General features: G+C 35.6%; 1 protein-coding gene across 21 annotated transcripts in view; it reads left to right on the top strand.

Annotated features, from left to right (window-relative positions):
* ncam1a (neural cell adhesion molecule 1a) overlaps nucleotides 1–21851 on the top strand; it is a 273152-nt gene that overhangs the window by 217515 nt on the left and 33786 nt on the right. For 9 of the 21 annotated variants that reach the window (XM_083564833.1, XM_083564845.1, XM_083564832.1 and 6 more), the window contains one exon: nucleotides 2387–2512. In XM_083564833.1, the coding sequence (XP_083420959.1) occupies nucleotides 2387–2512 (126 nt within the window). Of the gene's footprint in view, nucleotides 1–2386; nucleotides 2513–6901; nucleotides 6917–12929; nucleotides 12978–21851 lie in introns of all 21 variants that reach the window. The other 12 variants (XM_083564837.1, XM_083564835.1, XM_083564839.1 and 9 more) reach the window with 3 other exon arrangements.

Consider the following 21851-nt stretch of genomic DNA (forward strand, 5'->3'; position numbering starts at 1 on the left):
ACAGCAGTCTATTAAAAACGCATCATGAAATAATCCTAATCGGGACCACAGACCCACAGATTTCAAACATAGTGAGCACGAACTGGGTGCAATAGCAATGGATCAATATGCATTATATGTTACACCTTTACAAAACCTTGTTATGTCTAATGATTTTCTATATAGGGTAGAATTAACAACACCAGAGCCATTACTCTGCAATTTGCATCATTTAAGAAAGAATTAGCTAAAACCCAGGCAGTATAGCTGACTTTGTTGCTTTATTTATGGTTGAAATTATGCCACATGTATTGCTTATTTTCACAAGGTCAGACATTTTATGATTATTTATTTATTTATTTGTCTATTTGTTTTGTTTGTTTTAGTGCTGAACCTGTGTGCCTCAGTTCGTAATATATTTATGTATTTATTTTCTTTTTTTTCCTTTCTTTTTTTTTTTACATTATTTATTATTCAATATTTAAGGAGTCATCTTTTTTATTCCAGTTTTTGTTCATAATAGTGTGAGAATCAAATTAAATAGATTTACAAAGACAGTCACTTGAATCAAATCAAATTGTGAATGTAGTGTAGCACCACACCACTGCTGTTCACACAGACATGACTTTCTTTGTTCTTTCCCCAAAATATCAAAGGCTAAATATTGCTTGCGCCTCCATCGGGTGCTCTTAATTCTGGCACTCAGTCCCACTGGAGTTTCATGGTGTGTGGGAAAATGCTGTGAGCAGAAACCATACACTGGTGCTAAATTCATCACAACATCAGCAACAAATTAGCCTCCCATCCCTATTCTGTGCTTCACACAACTGAGAAGGTACTAATCTGTCTGCTGAAGAAAAGCACAGTAATGCAGATTATAGGTGTTTTAGCCTAGACTTGTTTAACCTTGCTTATTCAGTCACCAAGTTTTTCAAGATTTTTGTAGATATAGCCAGTCAGCTATGTTTTTTTATTGTGTGCTTTGATAAATAAGACATATAATATTTTAATTTAAGTAGATAAAGTACTTAACTTTTTTTTTAAGTACTGTAATTCAGACAATGTAAACTACAAATTTCTGCCATAGTAATAGTGATATTAGAAAAATTAACAAATATGTTGGTCAAATTGTAAGAAAAGCATCTGAATGACAAAAAAAATCACAATGTATTAATAAATTTAGCCTATAAAATTTACCATTTGGAACTTTTTTGTGTTTGCTTAGACATATATTGTCTTGTTATGATCCAGAAATATCACGAAACTCTGATAGAAAAAGGTACTTTTTTACTATACAATATTATGATCTTGTGCAAATAAATCTTTGGCATTAACCATTTTTTCTATATAAACACCCACTTTATTAACAACACCTATCCTGCTGAGCCTTCATGCTATTCTGTCAGCAGCAAATCATATGGTATCAGCACAATGTGTAAAATCAGGGATAATCAGCCCAGGAGCTTCAGGTACTGTTCTCATTAATGCGATTTCAGTGACACTGACCGCTGAATGATTGTTGAAGCCAGGCAGACTAGTTAGAGTATTTCAGAAACTGCTGATGCTCTGGAATTTAATCTTTAGGTTGTAAACAGAATGATGGGGGGGGGGGGGGGGGGTGTGTGTGTGTGTGTGTGCATCCAATCAGTGGCAGTTCTGTTGGTGGAAACAGCTTGTCAGTGAGAGAGGTCAATGGCAAGACTGGTTCAAGCTGACAGGAAGACTACAGTAACCTAAAAAAGCACACTTTACAACTGTGGTGAAAAAGAAAACAGCTCAGAATGCACAACTAGTCAAACCTAAAGGTGGATGAGGCAAAACAGCAGAAGACCATGTCGAGTTTCACTTACATCAGGAATGTCCAGGAGACTACAGTGGAAAAAGAGTCGTCAACTTGCACAGTTGATGATTGGAAATTTTTTTTTTTTTTTCTTAGATACCTAAGCTTTTAAGCTTAATGTATTAAAGTGGCATAAAGTATGAGTAGGAAAAAGGAGATTAAAAATATTCTGTGGTTTTAAAAAAAATAAATAAATACTGGGATTTCACCTGCAGAAAGAGAAGTTTCTCTGAGAAGACTGGAACCAGCCACAAGCCAATTTCCTTTGAAAACTGTGTATACAGTATATGTGTATATATGAGAAAGATATGCCTAGGAGAATTTATACAATTTTAAATAAAGTTAGGCAAATTGTGATTTGATAAAACTTCCTGTCAGTTGTTTTGCTGTTTAATGCTCAATATAATCATTATATTGATACCAAGCAATGATGTACTTAATTATTTCTGAAGCCTTTAAGTGCCTCAGAGGTATGCACACAAGTCACATCCAGTAAGCAGTTTTGTTCATTCTGTGTTATAGTGTTATGCTGTCAGTGTGTTAATCAGAAAACTTTGTCGTCCTCAGGCCACAGTGCCATCACCATTGTTGGGCTTAAGCCAGAGACTGAATACGAGGTCATAATGTCTGCCATCAACGGCAAGGGTGAAGGAGAAAGCTGTTCCCCAGAGACTTTTAAAACACTTCCTGTCAGTAAGTACTGCTCTCTGTTTTTTTCACTATTCCACATAACCATGGTGCTCACAATCCCTCACCGACCCTTAGTCCAGCAGCAGGCCACACCATAATCCGGATCCTCCACCTAGCAAATATGCTGCCAGTCTTTATGTATGTGTGTGTGAGAGAAAGTGACAGAAAGAGTGAGCCAAAGAGTGCTGAGAGTTGCTTGGCGAATGTTTGATTCCAGCTCCACCCGTGCTCCCTGCAGTTTGACTGTCCAGCATCCGCCTCTTCAAAACCCCAAACCCCCACCCCACCTACCCCCGACTTCCTACCAGTGCCAAAAAGATGGCATGTGCATCCAATCTGAGTGTTGTCTAAACTGATGGGCTCGAGCCTTGCTTCATATGGGGATTAAGATTAGGAAATTATTTTGGATCTGTTTATTTCTGTCTATAAAGAATTACTTAAATAAAGTAGATTATACTCTGTGCAATGGGAACAAGGTTATGGCAATGGAAACCATGCAGAACAAAGAAACATCGTAATTGTACTATTAAATTTAGTATTCTGAAAAACAGGTTTGTTTTTATTTTATACCTTTATGTGGGTAAAATACATTTCACATGTTTAAGCCTATCTTTCAATTCTATAAATCAAATTAATTAGAATCTATTGAGAGAAATATATATATATATATATATATATATATATATATATATATATATATATATATATATATATATATATACATAGAGAGAGAGAGAGAGAGAGAGAGAGAGAGAGAGAGAGAGAGAGAGAGAGAGAGAGAGAGAGAAAATATATATATAGAATGATATACAGAATATTCAGGATGTGCACATTCAGTATATGGTAAAAAAGATTGTGATCACCTAACCATTGCAGCCCCTGTAATTTTTTAACCTCCCAGTTCAGATATAGTTTCCACTTTGCTGTTATAATAACTTTACATTCCCCTAAATTTTGGAGTGTGACTGTGGGGATTTGGCCATTCAGCCACAAGAGCTTTAGTGAGGTCAAGTACTAATAGTTTGTAAGGAGGCCTGGGGGCAATTTAGTGTTCTAGTTTATCCGAAAAGTGCTCACTGGTGTTGATGCTCAAGCTTGTTGCAAACTGCTTAAGACCTTCCACTTCAACTTTGGCAAATAATGTCTTCATCAACCTTGCTTTGTGCACAGGGGTGATTTTATGTACATGCAAATTTATGTGTACTTTTTAATTTTATGCCAAGGGTTTGTGAATGACCCACAAATGGGCATCATGGTTAGGTATCCACATACTTTTGGCCATGTTATGGAAATTAATTTGATCCCCTCACAATGTGATTTAATTAAGCCTAAGTGTCACAATAGCAAATGAATGTGCAATTAAAGTCATTCAGAGGCATTCATGTTTTCAAATCTGTTCCAAACCTTCAATTTTATACAAAATGATACCATTTACATTTTTTTCTAAACTTAACTATAATAGAAGGCTTTGTAATAGGGGGAGAATTTATAATAGAAGCTTCTTAAAATAATAATAATAATATATATGTAATAATAGTAATAATATAATAATAGTAATATGTCAATATTACTTAAAGCATTAGTTTATTTATATTAGATATTAGAATGTGTTTATGTTATGACAAAGCATACACATGTATTTGAATTCATATTATATTTAAACTTTTTTTTATTTATTTATTTTTGGTGGGGGGGTCATTTCACAACCTTGATTCGATATTATACAGGCCATGCAGGAGTCTCTTTGAAAGCTGGACTTGAATAGCTCATAAAATCCTAATTTGGCTGAATGGAATTGCTTTTCTCTGCCTTGTCAGTGTGCTTGGAAATCAGAAGGCACAAAATTATCTGACATTTGAAGACATAAATGGAAGGCATGTGTATCTCTGGTGTCAATAAAGTCTAATATTGCACATTAGCAAACATTTTTCTTTTTCCTATGCTCATATTTATAGCTTTTTTAATTTTGAGTTTTTTCTCCCCCCTATGAAAGCTCAAAATAGAAATGCACATATACGTACAGACACACACACACACACACACACACACACACACACACACACACACACACACACACACACACACACACACACATACGTGTGTGTATATATAATGTGTGTAAAATGTAAATAAAAACAGAATGCAGTAAATTGCAAATCTCATTAACCCATATTTTATTCACAATAGGGCATGTAATACAAATCAAATGATTAAGTTGAGGAAATTGACAATAATAAAGAGATATGGTAAATTTTGGTTAAGATTGTGATGTTAATTGACAACAGATCAGTAAGATAATGGGGTATAAATAGTATATAATAGTATATCTTAGAGCCAGAGTCTCTCGGAAGTAAAGATAGGCAAATCTTTACTTTCAATTTGTGAATGATTGTGTCTACAAATTGTGGAACAATTTCAGAATAACATTCAACATAAAATTGCCAAAGAAAAAAAAAGATGAATATCTCATCATTTACAGTACATAATATCAGCAAAAGTTTAATCTGAATCTGGAGAAATCTCTGTGCACAAGGAACAAGGGCTAAAATCAATATTAAATGCTTGTGATCTTCTGACCCTTCTCAATTAAAAATTGTTATGATTATGTAACAGAAATTACTGATGGGCTCACTAACACCTCCAGAAATCATTGTATGTGAACACAGTTTGCCATGTCATCCACAATTGCAGGTTAAGTCTCTATCATGCATAGAAGAAGGCACACGTTAACATGATCCATAAATGATGTCACCCTCTCTGGGCCAAAGTTCATTTAAAATTTACTTAGGCAAAGTAGAAAACTGTTCTGTGGTCAGACTACACAAAATAGTAATTTCTTTTTGGAAACCATGGACCTGTAGACTAAAGAGGAGAGGGACTATCTGGCTTGTTAATAGCACATCTTTTATGGTATAGGAGTGCATTAGTGACTGTGGAATGGAAAGACTTCCCTTTTGGAAATGCTCAATGCTGTTTTATATATAAGTTTGAGAGCAACAAATGCTTTCATCCAGAAAAGGTATTTTTCAGGGAAGGCCATGCATTTTGGAGACCTGTCACAACCATCAAATTCAAAATGATCTAATTTTTTAATTAAAATGGTATAAATTCTCAAAATAAAAAATTTGATATGTTTTAGTTTTATTGTGAATAGATTATTGATTTGCAAATCATAGCATTCTTTTTTATTTACATTTTACACAGTGTCTCAACTTTTTTGGAATTGGGGTTGTATATATAAACTGAAAAGAAAGCAGTGAATTGTCAGTTATGTTTTCGTAGGTCGTTAAATCATTTTTTGTTGTGCCATTTTTTTGTTGTTATTTATGCACTGCTAAACTAACAGCATTCATTTTGTAAATTGCTTCAACTGCAGTGTTTTCAGTTGAATTGGCCAAGATTGTACTTACAGACATCAAATTAGAACTTGAAAGTAAAACATGGATTTTTTTCTCTGCTATTTTTTTTTTTGACGAAGGAACACTTTCCATGCATTGTAAGCGTGTTTTAATCTTTATGGGGCTTTTTTTTTTTCAACCCCCTAGATAATTACAGAACATAATAACAGGCGTCTTTTTGCTCAGCCTGCCTGGAAGCAGATTAGAAAAATAAGTAAGTGTGGGGAAAAGGCGACGACTTCTTTGATAATTTGGTTTCCTTCTAAACTAGTAGGGATTATGTGACTTTATAAAAATGCACATAATTACTGCTCTCTGTGCAGTCTTTTATTAAAATACTTTATCCACTGATGCGATTCAGTTGATTCATCTCTGAAGTGCTGTGTAATGAAATCACCAAAAAACGTTCACGCATCATGCTTTTTTGGCTGTTTTGCTTTGTGAAGATAGTCAGAGTCAAGTCAAGTCAAGTTTATTTCTATAGCACTTTTCACAACAGACATTGTCTCAAAGCAGCTTTACAGAATTTAAGAGTAGATGGAAAGAGCAGGGAAGTTCTGTCTTTTTCATTTGCTGGACCTGGAAGTAAATGATTACTATAGAGCAGTAGTTTGGTATTACGGTTAGCCCAGTTATTAGTCATAGGCAGGATGACAGTAATACTAATCTGTTTGGTATATCACGCTTCCATCTGCGCTTGGCCACCCTTTTTGCTTCTGTAGAAACCTCCATGCATTCCCATTCTCCTGCTCTCATTTTTCTCTCTGATTAATCAGGTCGTTCGGCTGTGCCATTTTGGGTTCCTTTAGGACTTTGAGTAGTTCTTATAAAAGTTTTGCCGAATTTAACCCAAAAGTGGCCAGTTGGACTCACCATTCTTTTTCACCATCTTGTCTTTTTTTGTTCTCACGTGTTCTCTTTTTCTGTTTCTTTGTTTGTTTTTGCATTCCTCGTCATGTTTCGCATCTTGTTTTTGTTCCACCGGACAACCCAGCCTATACTTTGACAAGTAAGTGCTTTATTTCTCTCTGGCTCTTCTCTCTTATCTCAGCTTGTTTCCGTTTCTACCAGTAACTCCGAACATGTCTTTCATACCCACATGGAAGCTATTAGCCAAAGGTAGTGAAGCTTAAATGAGAAATTCAAATGAGGACTTAAAGTATTCCCTGCTTCATGTGGACTCATACACCTCGCTGAAATTGGATTTGAAATATTCTGTTTTCTCTCTGAATTAAGTGCCTGTTTGCTCATTTCCTTGAAGCGAGGCGTTAAGTAGAATGTTTGCATTAAAGAACTCTAGGGAGCTCATGTCATATCTTTCTCTCTATTTTTTTCTTTCTTTTTAACATACTCTAACAGATGGGATTCCATTTTTTTCACTTGAATATGAACCAAGGTTTGTTGTTGTGATAGTTTTGTAGATTTTTACCAGCTGAAAGTATAAGAGTTTGCTACACTTTAGCTGTCCCTACTGGAAAACTACTCCAGTGTTCACTATCCCTGTTCCCACATAAACTAGGCCATGACCTTGAGTCATTTAAAAGACAATTGAATTCAGGTTTAAGCTCTAGTCATTAAGGTGGATTTTCAGAAGGAATGATGACCACCAGCGCATACCTTCCTTCTTCCATCATGTCTCTGTTAAAACCCAATGTGCATAAAGTAGAGTGTTAGTCATGGCTATTTCCTGCATTAATCATACAGTGATTTAAGCCTTAGGATGCTTTACAAAAGTATGGTTAAAAATTATGAGTATTTGGTTTGTAATAAATGAAAGCATTTACATTTTTTGCTACTTGACTTTATAGTTGACTTTTGGTATGACTGTCTTTAGCTCTTATTTGTTAAGGATCTGGATCAGTTTGCCTGAGGAAACCTTTTTGTGGTCTTTATGCTATCAAAGAGAAGAAGAAGACAGGCATGGAAGAGTCCATGTCTTATAACGATAACGTAATGCGATCTTGTTTGGTGGAGATGGATGGCATTGTCTGCTCTTGTTGTTGAGATAAACTTCATGGATATGTGAGGTGATTGGCGACATAATGATCCAAAATGCTGCAAACATTCACTAAACATTCATCAGCTTACAGATGACAGGATTGGAACACTTCACTGCTTCAGGCGGTCATCGCATTACTGCTAAACAGCCCTGCTGACAGTCTGGGGAGAATTTACCTGCCAATCCCTGTCTCCAGAAACAGATACAAAATGAATCCCAAGTTGAAGACTTGCTGAACTGGTAGGGCCAGGAATGTGCACTCTCCCAAAGTACAGTATAACCTACGTTCTTTAACCAGGAATCAACTTTCCTAGAGAGTTTTATTTGAAACTATTGCTGTGAGTTAGAATAAAAGGGAACTCGAAAAGAAATGCATCTATACTTTAAGCGCCTTTGCAACCCAGAATATTATGTGGCATATAGAAAAGGCATTGTGTGCTATAACACAGCTCTCTTTCGGTATAGTGGAGAGATCTTCATTTTGACGTTTGTTGAGAAGTAAAGGAGTTCTGACAGGTACTCATCACCACAGGCATTCCCTCGATGATTGAAATCCTCAGGGGAGGAAGACAGTGGAAGTGTGAATAGAGGCTCAGTGGATGTCATGTTCAGCAGTACTCGGGAGACTGGCTATGCTGAGAAAGCTGCCTCTGGCCTTAGCCTCAATGCTGGTGGAAATCATAATAGAGAGGCTTGTAAACAATTCTTAGCAAAAAATGCTGCAGGGCCTGGCCATTGTCAATGACACTTCACAGTCAGTGGCAGGGTTGGTTTATTTGGAGACACGCAGCATTCGAGGTGGATGAAGGCAGACTGATAGACTGACGAATCCAGGTTTGTAACAAAAGAGAGAGAGGGAGAGAGAGAGAGAGAGAGAGAGAGAGAGAGAAAGAGATGATTGGTGGGCATCACACAGAACTCTGGCAGATGCTCCCACCTTGGCTCTTAATGCACTACAGTTTTGGAGTCCAGCCCATAAAACCCAATTCAGGGATCAAAGAAATGATGCCCACTGCCAATGCTTCTTCTTCTTCCTTTATCTGCTTTCATACAAAAGAGAGAGTAGAGATCTTTACCATGTTCTTAGATACATATGTGTAAAAACGTATGTTAAACAATTACAGGACACTGAGATAGGTCACCCTTGGTAGTTCCATAAACGCTGGTCAGTGCGCTAATCTGGACAGTTTAATTATTAATTTAGCTTTGTACGTTTCAAAACAATTAGATTTAGCAGGAGTGCATTTGAGCAGTTGAGGTTTAAGTGTCCTGCTCAAGAACTAACCAGGCACAGCTATGTGCTACAATTAAACTCCAATCCTTATAATCGAGTCCAAGTTAATGACTTACCCATTGAGACATTTTACTATTAACATTGTAGTCACTGAGGTTGCATTTACATGGTGGGTGGCAGTATTTACATAAATACTGCATTTACAATTTCATATTTTCGCCAACTTCTGACACAGATTTGATCAGAAATATGTGCATATGAGTCACATTTAAAATATATATTTTTTTCTGATAATGGAATATAAAAGAACAGGTAGAACGTACAATCACTGAATTTTCACAATAAAAGGAATAAGATTTATATGGGAATAAGTTTGTTTCAAAGGCTGGTACAAATCAGAGGGCAATTCTTGGAACACTGTAGCAGAGCGTTTAGGCAGTAGGCCCTGGCTCATGCAAATATTACTACAAAATAGAAAGAGACATCTCTTATCACATTTAAAATCTAATGATGCTATCATCACAATCAGGTTTAGATTAGGTATTTTGTATATTGAACAGAAGAATGTGTCGAAAATATCTGAACTGTGCCTGATGTAAATGCAGCTTAGAAAATGTGTCTGATTGGCAGTGACCAACATCGAGTATTAGAATTTCCTGATAAACCGAAGTAAGTGAGAGGCCCAGTTTCTGAGTGAAGAAACCAAGCAGAGTTAAACAGTATCAAGGATGACAGCTTTGGAGACCTCATTCTCTGCTCTTGTAAATCCTGTGAGGCGTGAAACAGTGGAAGTGGATGGATCTGTGGCAGCTCTTACTGCTGTATGCTTTATGACATTTACAAGTCGAGCAGGTTGTAATATGAGTGCAACAGTCCATACTACAGAGACTATTTAGTCCCAGAGAGTCATCGTCTCAAACACTTTGAAGCTTTGCTCCTGTGTAGACCAATCCATTTCCAACATGCTTGCTGTATACCAATCCATCTCAATACACAATCAAGCTGAGTCTTAAAAATTACAATACAAATGATAATGGTGATGTAACGATAATAAATCAGCACTACCAATATGTCTTCTTGTGTCACTCTTTTTAGGATACTCTGTGGAATTGAATTCAAAAAAGAGAATGTTTTGCTCTGTTATGCCATTATCTTGATTCGTGAGTGCACTTAAAAGCCAAGGGAACAGCAGACAAGACATTCCTGTACCCTGTCAGAGTGTCCTTATCATAAGAACATTAATTGCAGTGTCTCCTGATGGAATATTCAACTACTTCACCATTTTACTTGATACAAATCATGTCTAATTTGATAATAAGCGATAGTCTATAGAGGCAATTATTTCCACCTGTTAATATTCAGTGTATGCTCTGAAGATTGTCCTTGGTGCAGCTAAAACAGCCTAAACAGATTAGAAAGTTTTTGGGAAATGATGTTTTAGCTTGCACTCTCTAGAAAGCGATCCAGCAAACCGTCGAGGAATTGCAAGTGTAGGCCCGGTGTTTCAAATGGGATATATTGAACACAAAGTTTTTACCTTGAGTTATACACAACACAAAAAGATGAATGATGTTATTATCGATATAAACATTAGGGGAAAAAAAGCAAGAGTGATTTTACCAAAAAGGAAAACATTGGTAAATTTTACCAAATGGACTAATAGAAATGTCTTTATTTAGGCTAATTTCATCTCTTGGCTTTCTGTGTTCAAGGATCATGTTGTTTAAGGGAAATGTAATCGGTGTGGCTAAATACAGAATGTCTAATGCTTTAAAAGCTTAGCATGCTTTTTGCATGATTTGATCAAGTGAGCATAACCATACATTTTTTTTTTGTCGAATTGACAGTGGCTGTTAAAATGTCCTTCATCATCATGTCATCATCATAAGAAAGACGAGCACTTACACACTTACTAGGTCAAAGAAAAATATGTAATAAATAAACAGAATTTACCAAATTCACAAGTAAATAAGTTAATCAGTGGTTATTTTAATACCAATATTAGCATGTACAAATATCAGACAAAGGTTAGCCTTGTTTTTTTTTTTTAAATCTGGAGTGATGTTTACCTCAGGTTATGTGACAGAGACCGTGGATGATGCTCATGATCAAAAAGAGATCTCTTTTTGACTTGACTTGACTTGACTTTTTAAAAGTTGATTGTATTTTAAATGTGGAGGGAATCTTTTGTTGAAATAAGAATGGCATTTTTAAATTTAATTATTCTCACTGTTCTCTCTGTTTCTGGAGACAAGTTTTTAAATTGTTTATTAATTTCTGCTTAAAATGCAGAAGAGAGTATTTTGAAGTTTAGTAAAGCCTGTTGGTTTCAGAACTATTTTAGCAGAAAATGTCAAAATATGACAATGTGAATAATGTTTGCAGGCCACAACACATTCATAAACACAAAACATTTGGCAGTTGTGCCACGAAAATGTCTGCTCTCAAGCTAAAAATTTGTTCTTAAAGAAGGCACATTTTATCTTTCATTTAAATGTGGACTTCTGCTTGGAGCAATAGATTTAGGTGATCACACTGGTGTCCCTATTTTTCTTAATAATCTTTAATAATTTTGTTTGAATCTTGTAATGTCTAAATAAAAAATTGACAGACCTGCGGCAGACATTTCTTGTGCAGTCTTTATTATACTACCAAAGACTCTTCTCCTTGATATCTGTCAGAAATTGAGCTCACTAACAGACCGAGCTGTTTCCTTATTATTATGTTTGGCTCCTAGCAGGAAATAGGGGATGTGTGTGTGTGTGTGTGTGTGTGTGTGTGTGTGTGTGTGTGTGTGTGTGTGTGTGTGTGTGTGTGTATATATATATATATTCTCTTTTTTTTTTTTTTTTTTTTTTTTTGCTTTTTTTTTTTTTTTTGCTTCTTGTTATATTATTACCTTCCACTCAAAGAGCTTATCATTTTTACACCATGGCTCTTGGTTCACGCTAGTGCACACCATCCTTCATTTAGAGACACGAGGTAGATTGATGCAGAGGTCTAGAAGATGATAATGTCATCGGCAATAACAGTCTCCCAGACAGTTATTCTACAGTGCAAATCCAATTTTTTCCATTCAGAAGCCTAAAGGAGAAAATGCTTCTAAGCAAGCGTGCAGCTGTAGTCATCATGACGCAGATTCTTCTGTCTCGACATGGTTACTACAGCAATAGGATATGAAAGTGCCAGAATGCTAATTTCATTTTGGTTTTACTCTTTTTTTTTTCCCAGCTTCAAATTACAGGTTTCCATACCATTTCATAAATGCAGCTCTATGAGAAATCCTTTATTTCTTTTCTATCGACTTAAAAGACATCTTTGAAATGTGTACGGGACGATAAGATGTATCGAATCCTTTTTTTAATAATTAATGGACAATAGTAAGGTGCAGACTTCAAAGAGTCTTTCACTTAGATCTTCACTTCTCTTTCAATAGGTTTGAGGTGTGTCGATCCAGTAAAATCCTAACATTAGAAGAGATTTATTTATTTGCTCTCTGTGCTGTTTAGACACTGTAAAAAAAAAAAATAAACAGGCCTAATGATTAGTGACATCTTAAGATGAGACAATGGTGTTTGCTTTTGATGCAAAGAAGTCCAAAGACTGTCGTACTATTTTACATTTAACTGTGGAAATCTACCTAAATAGATCTTTGTCTGAGAGTACGGTATGTATGTGGTAATACACTGTAATTTCTTTGGATTGAATGCACCCTAAGAGATTTTGATGTGCTGCTGTGAATGAAATGGCAAAGCAAGCACACCTTACCATGTTCTCAACATCTTCCAGTGTCTTCAGTGGCTCCAACCACAAATCCAACAACCACTGCAGCCCTTAGTGAGTATGCCAGGGCAGGGTGTGGTGTTGTTCGCCCCTCTTAACCTGCCTGCTACACACCTGTGTTTCTCACTTAGATTGTTCAAGAAATGTTGGCGTTCATCATAGAAAGCTAAAGAGCACCTATAGTAAGGAAGAGAAACTTCCTGTGTAGATGTCAGTGCTGAGGGAGTGAAAGGGTTTCATCTAAGAGACCCATCTCATCACCTCAGGGCCCAGGGGTCAGTTGCACAAGATGAACTTAAGAAAAGTCAGACCTGAAAACATGTTGAATGTTTAAAAGTAGTGCTGTGTAGAAAAACGGGTTGCACCACACAGAATATGCTGTAATGAGTAGTGTGTAAAGTCTAATAAAAAAAAAAGTGTATCACAATTATTAGCTAATAAGAAATATGACGTAGCATAAAAAAATAAAAGGAAATGCTTTGATTGGTAAATGAAAAGATTATGATTGAGGTGTGTCAAGACATGAGGAAAGGGTTATGTCAGTATATATATATATATATATATATATATATATATATATATATACAGTATATATAATAAAATTAATTATTAAAAATAACTTTAATAGTATAACAATGCCAGCTCTACTTCATAAGCTTTAGCAAATGTTCACATTAAACTTCAGAATAAAGAAAACAAATAACAGAATGGCACAGAAAACAAAAAATGGAGGAGAGTATCCAGTGTGGTTTGAGCAGACAGGAAGGTTAACTCAAATAATTTTTTACAACTATGGTGAGAAGAAAAGTCTTGCAACACATCAACACTTTATCTTCTGGCTACATTCAAACTATTATACTTGGTGCAACCAATAATTATTAAGTAGTTTGTAAACTCAAATATGATATTTTGTTATGTGGTTTAGCTTGTGCATCTGGCTACTTTACTGTAGAATGCCATTACTAACCCCAGCTTGTAGAGTGGCTTCTCTCGTCAGCACGTAGCATATATTCACTGGATCAGCACGTTTCCTTTGAATGTAGGATGTTCAAGCCGTGAAACCACTGATGCTTGGAGTTGTGCCGTGTTCTAATTGACTTCTTTAAAACACTGGATTAGTGTGTCTCAATTGAAAAACACAGCATGGTGCCTTTTTTGGTGTAGCGCATTAACATATATTTATGAGCTATGTTGCATGCTGTTTGATCCGAGAAAACAAGAGAACTGCCCTTGCGTTGTTAACTAAAATAAGCAACATTAAAGAGTTTTAGTGCCTTCAGACTTCAGCAGCATCAATGGAATATAAATTCAGTTTGTAGATTTCTCTGTCACATTTATGTTTGTGTGTGTGTGTGTGTTTGGTGTTCATTATGGTATATTCATAAAAGTGTGCCTTTTGGACCTTGCATAGGTGCCCCTCATGTAGTTTGACCTTTATACAGGGTTATTGTGATACAATGGATTGAAATAGCGCAAGTATCAATCTAATGGGGAAAAAAGTTTTTTTTAATGTTCTTTCATCTTCTACTTAAAAGATGACACAGTGTTGAACTCTATCAGACAACTGTCTGCTTTTTTGTTTTTTGAATGGCATTCGTGATATTATGCCTCAATAAATCCTTTTTCAAATGTCAAAAACAGATGTTCATTCAGGAGTTTCCTGGACATGATTAGAGATAAGATAAGATATGGCCCATGCCATCTCAAAGGGACAGAGATGTGAAAGGGGTGGTCACCTGAGACCCTGTACCGACCTAATCTATTGTCAGCCCACTTTCATGCAAAATAAAAATAAAAATGTGGAAATAATTTTTTGTACATACATTTCTTTGTTCCAAATAATGTATTCATATTTGGTTTTTGCAGAACCTTTAGGCTAATTCTTAAGCTGCTTTGTGGCTTGTAGAAAAAAAAGCACCCAGTTATATAGTGGAGAAATGGCAAAAATGAGCTGAGAGTTTGACTAAAGTGAAAGACTAAAACGAAAAAGAAAGCAGAGAACAAAATATGGGTGTTTTGAAATTGTTTGTTCAGAAATAAGAAGCATGGGTGGTAATTTTCTGCAAGGAAAATCATTCATCAATCATCAACTGTGAGGATTTTGTGCAAAGAGCACTTCTAATATGTGTGTGTGTGTGTGTGTGTGTGTGTGTGTGTGTGTGTGTGTGTGTGTGTGTGTGCGTGTGTGTGTGTATATATATATATATATATATATATATATATATATATATATATATATATATATATATATATATATATATATATATATATATATATATACACACACATATATAGATCTGCAGTGGCAACCCCTTATGGGAGAACCCGAAAGTAGAAGAAGGAGATATATACGTATATATCTTTATATATAATATATATATATATATATATATATATATATATATATATATATATATATATATATTAGATGATGAGATTTTCATTAGGAGTGACGGGATGAAGAGGATTAGAAATTAGTTTATTAGAGGGGCAGCGCATGTAGGACGTTTTGGAGACAAGGTGAGGGAGGCACGATTGAGATGGTTTGGACATGTGCAGAGGAGGGACATGGGGTATATCAGTAGAAGAAGGCTAAGAATGGAGCCGTCAGGAAGGAGGAAAAAAGGAAGGCCAAGGAGGAGGTTTATGGATGTGGTGTGGAAAGACATGCAGGTACATGGTTTGAAAAAGGCAGATGTAGAGGACAGGGATGTATTGAGATGGATGATCCGCTGTGGCGACCTCTAATTGGAAAAGCCGAAAGAAGGAGAATATATATATATATATAAGGAAGATAAGTAGGAAGAATATTTATAGAATGTACAAATATATATATGAAACAATGAGACACGCTTCAGTTTTAGAACTTAGGACTACTTTGAGGCATGCATGATCCAATATAATTATACTAAACTGTTGGAAATCAAATTGTTAGTTTAATCCTGGAAGGATAAGTTTTTAAATCAAATGACTTTGAATCACTTCAACAGCGTTCATCCCAGACATTCGTTTCTCTGATTTGCTCTGTATTGAGTAATTTACTGCAACAGTGCGTCTCATCAGGAAGCTGCACTGAAAGTCGTACTTTCATTTGAAAACAAATCCTTTAAGGCATTCAGGGATGAATTTCATGGCTCCAGAATTCATTGGCAACAAACTTGGAAGTGCAAATGTAGTCTAGCAGCAGTATTATACATTCTATACTGTCCAAAATTAACTTATTTATTTATTAATGTGAAATAACTATGGAATAATGCAATAATGAGAAGTCTTGATACATCACTGGGACCTACTTTAAAATTGTATTCTTATACCATATGAACAAACATTTGTGGACACCTGACCATTAAGATTTGTATGGGCTTCTTGAACATTTCACATTTATTTACTATTTGCTGTTATAATAACCTTCACTTTTCTGGGATGATGTTCCATTAGATTAGATTTAGATTTTGGAGTGTGCTTGTGGAGATTTGTGCTCATTCGTCCACAAGAGCGTTAGTAAAGTCAGATAGTGGTGTAGGGTGAGGAGGCCTGGGATGCAGTCATTGTTCCAATTGATCCCAAAGGCATTCAAGAGGTTTAAGGTCAGAGCTTAATAGCAGGCCACTCAAGACCCTTCGCTACAACCTATGTAAACCATATCTTCATGGAGCTGGCTTTGTGCACAAGGGAATTGTCATGCTAGAACAGTTTTGGATCTCCTTGTTAGAGTGAAGAAACATTGTAATGCTACTACATTTAAAGACATCCTCTACAATTGTGTACCTTTAACATTGTGGTAACAGTTTAGGGTAGAACCATATAAGTCAGGTGTCAAAGTACTTTTGTCCATATAATGTAAGACAACACTTTAAGAAGTCTTCATTGTCAGCAGTTTATATCAGTTCAGGGTAAAGCTGTAAGTTTTCTGACTTCAGGCAGTCTTCAGGAGCTTTCTCTGTAATATCACAAGCTACAGGATGATGAGTAAATAAATATTTATTTATCACTGCACCATTGTAAGCAATGACAATTTATTTTACTAACTACCTTCACAGACAGTCTATATGAAGTATAACTATAAATCGATTCAAAATCATATAACTTTTTCATAATTATGACTGTAATCACTAACTTCCATTTCAATTTCCAATATCGGATGAATGTAGCAGGAAATCACGCAGTGGTTGAGGATAAAATGTCGTTTTGATTTAGTTTCAAAGGAACTGAACTTCTCCTTTACATTTCTGTCTTAGTGTGACTCAAACTCAAGTAAGTATTCCTCATGATCTTATTGGGTATCATGAGGTTTAGATCTAGATGGTTGTCTCACCACCATCTAGATTGCTTTCTAAACCACCATTACAGTTTTACTCTGTATTCATTACCAGATAGTACGGTCCAACCATTACAGTTGTGTAGGCAGAGTAAACCTAGACCATGTCTGTACCTCCTCAGCCGTGGTCATTCTGTAGTCAGTGTTTTCTCAATGGAGTTATGTTCTGTTTTGTTGTATATCATTGCCTTTGCTTTTGCTTGCCCTCTTTCATTTACTGTCGTTAATAACATGCAGAAAGCACAAGCCAACAAATTCAATGTTTTTCATTGTGTTTTGTGTTGTTTGTTTGTTTGTTTTTTCCCTTACCCAATAAAATGCTCATGTTCAGATATTCAATCTTGATGGGATTCAGAAAGCAGTTTGGGGTGTGTTTCTCACATCCAGTAACATGTTTTTTAATTTTTGTTTGAGTTTAATTTTTAACATGAAAACATAATGTGATTATATGGCATTCTGAAGATCCTAAAACTGCTTTATGGGTCTTAAATTCTAAATGTCCATGGTTTTTAAGCATAATCGAATGTTTTAGTTAACTGCCTATTATGTTTTGCATTTATGTTCTCTTTTGTTGTTCTTTTTATTTATAAATTTGTTATTTTTTTTCGGTGTTAACAATCTTGCGTTTTTTTTTTTTTTTTCGTTCCACGTTTGTATAATTTGATTTCCAATGTTTTGTATTTTTCATGTGATCCCACCTCCTCCCCCCCTTCCTTCATCCCCTTCCAATATTCCTTTCAACCAATGTTGCACGTGCGTATCATGTGACTTTGTCATGTGGCTCTTGCATGGTGCTGATGATGTCGTCTTCGCTGGTGAACAGAAGGTAATTTTTTTGTTTCTTTACCATTCTGACTTCATTGCACATTAGGAGAAAAAACAGACATCAATCATGAAGTAGAGTAAAAAATTTAAATATTCACCCACAGCCATCAACTTCATGGATCATTTCATTCATGAGCCATTGAGTTTTTGTACATCACCCACTTCATTTCTGAACGTTAAAAACAGGTGCTCTAAACTGTAAACTCGTACACCTCTGTTGTCAAACTTTTTAATATTCAGCAAATAGTGAATTATAACAAATGTTAGATATTTTATATATATTAAACACAAAATGCAGCATTCATCATTCTTTACCTCTGCAACTTCTATGTTGAGTTTATATCCTGCTGGGGAGATTTGAATTGATTTGTGGTCCAAACAGGAGCTTACAATCCAGTAACTTAAAGCTTTAATTTGGCTCAGCCCTGCAGCCTACAGTGTTTTATAGGTGTTTTGAATGCAATACCACTTACAATTACTATTTAATCATTTTAATATCAGAGAACTACAAGGTTTTCATGATGCCAACGTAACGATTTTGAGTAAAAGTAATGCATTGGGGTTTGACACCATCATCAAATCTGAAATATTGCTAATAATATTGTTAAAGCTGCAGTATGTACCTTTTTTGTTATTATATGTGTGTAAGTAAGGGGGGGGGAAATGTGTATGTATATATATATATATATATATATATATATATATATATATATATATATATATATATATATATATATATATATATTGTACATATACTATGTACAATTTGGCACAGGTTTCATCAGAAAATGCTGGAATAATGCTAGAAAGGATAATATATAAATCATTTGAATACTAATTGAATAGCTTGAAGCTTGATTAGATTGATTCAAATGGAGTCCTGATGCAGGAAATAAAAAAAAATCACACTTTTTAAAAGTACAAACAATTGTAGGCATGCAGTAAAGCATACAATAAAATAGAGGGTAGTGTGGAATGCTAGATATTAGACAGATTGCTTGTGAATATAAAGAGCCCATAAACTCTTATGGCAATAAATATTTGTAACATATTTCTATAAACTGCAGGCCATCATTTTGAAAAAGAGTCTAACTTAAGTTGAGTAAATACAGATCAATAAAAATTAAACACATTAAGTTTTATTAAAGAAGTTAAGTCGATTGCAGAGTCAAAATAAAGCACTCCATCATAGATAAACTGGATAGCCTGTAATGGGAATACTGGCATGGGTGAAAACCAGGAGAATATAAAAGAAGGAAACACAAAATCAAGGCAGATAATATGTTAACACATGCAGTATTTTTATCCTCAATCGGTATACACGTACAATTCATTCGCCAGTAGCTATTCCAACAACTGAATGCCATAATGACTTTTATCAGAGGGAGGCGAAGTCTGCACGTTTGACACCAATTCAGGAGACAAAAATGCTCTACTGTCCTCAATTACTTTAGTAGTCACTACATATTTGTATTGCTTAAACTTTGTCGTGTCACAAGACATTACATCTAGTTAACAACATTTTTTGTTACTTATGTTGCTGGAAGTCGCCAGCTCTCAGGTCTCCGGTCACTTTATTCCTGCGAGTATTTGTATGTATGGACATAGCTTTAGGCTTAACAAAAAAAACATGATAAGAATTTTCAAACAAATAACCTAACACAGAACTTGTAAATTGAATCGAATAACAGGACTAGAGTAGCAACCGAAACAATGTTCAAGGTTTGATTTGAGAACAACACAAAGGGGGGATTATGTCAATACCGTAGAGGTTGAAAAAAAAAATACTTAAAAATAGTGAAAAAGTGAACCATTTCAAAATTAGTGAGTTAATCCCACCCTGTGGGGACAGCATACTTTGTCACCCCTTTCTGTCATGGCGACAATAGCCAATTGTGGATTTCTGTAAGTCATTGTATGCAGCTAAATGCAAATAGCACTTTCCCCTTAATTTTGTTGCAATTAAAATAATATCTGTGATGGTTCTACAATAAAGTTGCCTCTAGTATCATACAGTATCAGTACTAAAAAGGTCATCAAATCTCTAAATCCCCAAACGTTACCTACTGCAGCATTAACATAAGTATTCCATGAGTTCACAAAATCATTGCCAGCTCAAAAAACAAACTAACTAGACAAAAAGCTACTAATTAAATACTAAGTAAATCCTTTATTATTATATGTAGGCGTATCCAAATAATTAAATCCTCCTATGTGCTTTTCATGATTTCCTACTGAAAGTACATATCATGTATTTTTACACGATTTCGTTTCACCCCTAGCATGCACCATCTGTAAAATAACCTTAATTCAAATTAACAGTTCCACACCAGTTCCACTATACATTGCTAAACGCATGCAAGTGATATACAAACACTTCTGTTCAAGCCTGCGACTTGTCCTGGTCCCTGTGGTTTTCCTCCCCATGCATGTTCTGTGTTGGTCTGTGTCCTAAACGTCTGCACTGTCATAGTCTGGTTTTCATTTATGCTTATGCCGAGCACATCACTCTCTCTCTCTCTCTCTCTCTCTCTCTCTCTCTCTTTATTTAAGGTACACTGGGTATTACGGTGGGTCGTGAAAATGAAACTGATGACTTGGATTCTGATTTGGTTTAATTTTCCTGGCATTCATGGTAGACTGGGATGTAAATCAGAGACTGCAGTCTCACTTTCGCATGGTAGAGCATGTCTCTGGCTGACTTCTTTATTACTTTAACCCTCCAACTTCTTTTTACTTTTGTAGCATCTGGAAAGCTTTCACCTAACTTCACTGGGAATGATGCTGGTGACTGGATCTCTAATTTCCGTTGCCGCGTGCCATATACGAATGATATGCTGTCTTTATTACTAACCCAGGTCTATTTGGATTTCAGCATCAAGCCATGTGTTGTGACAGCCATGACCTTACTAATGTTAAAAGGTTCTTTTTTAGCTCTTTTTAATGTTCATTATAATATTAGGGTCAAGCGGTGCCAAAAATAACCAAAGTATTATCACAGATCTAGTTTTCAGCATGTTTGAACTAATGAGCTAATGGTCTCTATCTATTTAAAGTTCCTTTGACTGATGTAAAATGTCACAAGGGGAAATTATTAGAAATACTTCCGGATTATTTCATCCTTATATTTTTTATTCCCACCAGGGTCATGTTTTCTTTTCTTTTCACATTTCATTATATTAGAGCATCCATGCAGATGTGTAGTTATAGCTTACATCATTTCATAACACATACCTGTCTTGTGTGCACAAGCTAGCAGTGGCGTATTTGGCCATTGTCACACCAAGTGCTAATGGGGCTATACTAGCATCTATTTGTTATGATTAATCCACAAGAGTTGTAGTCTCCTCCCAGGTTCCTCTGGTGACACAGGTGGCCAGCTAACAATCCAAACAAACATCCCATGCAGAGATCTGGCTTGCCCTTGGCCTTGGCTGATATTATTAAAAATAATGGAGGAGCTCCTCAATCAACGTGAGCAGGATAATTAAGGGAGCACTGTCATTAGGCAACAGACTCTGTGAGATAACGAGCTCCCACTGAGAGAACATTCCAAGCAGTGCCCTCTTGCTCCAGCCCTCTTCTCATTACCGCCAAGCACGGTCCACGTCTTAACTCCCCTCTCCCAGGAGCCAAGAACTCTCACTAATGCTCAATATTCAAAAAAAAGGCTTTACGAAAAGACCTCGTTATGGCTCTCGAAGATATATACCACAGTGTAATCTCTCAACACTCAGCCGTAGAGCTAAATTATTAGCAATGCCAGGATGGTTATGATTAAAAAT

Source organism: Silurus aristotelis, assembly GCF_946808225.1.
Source record: "Silurus aristotelis genome assembly, chromosome: 16".
Lineage (NCBI taxonomy): Eukaryota > Metazoa > Chordata > Actinopteri > Siluriformes > Siluridae > Silurus > Silurus aristotelis.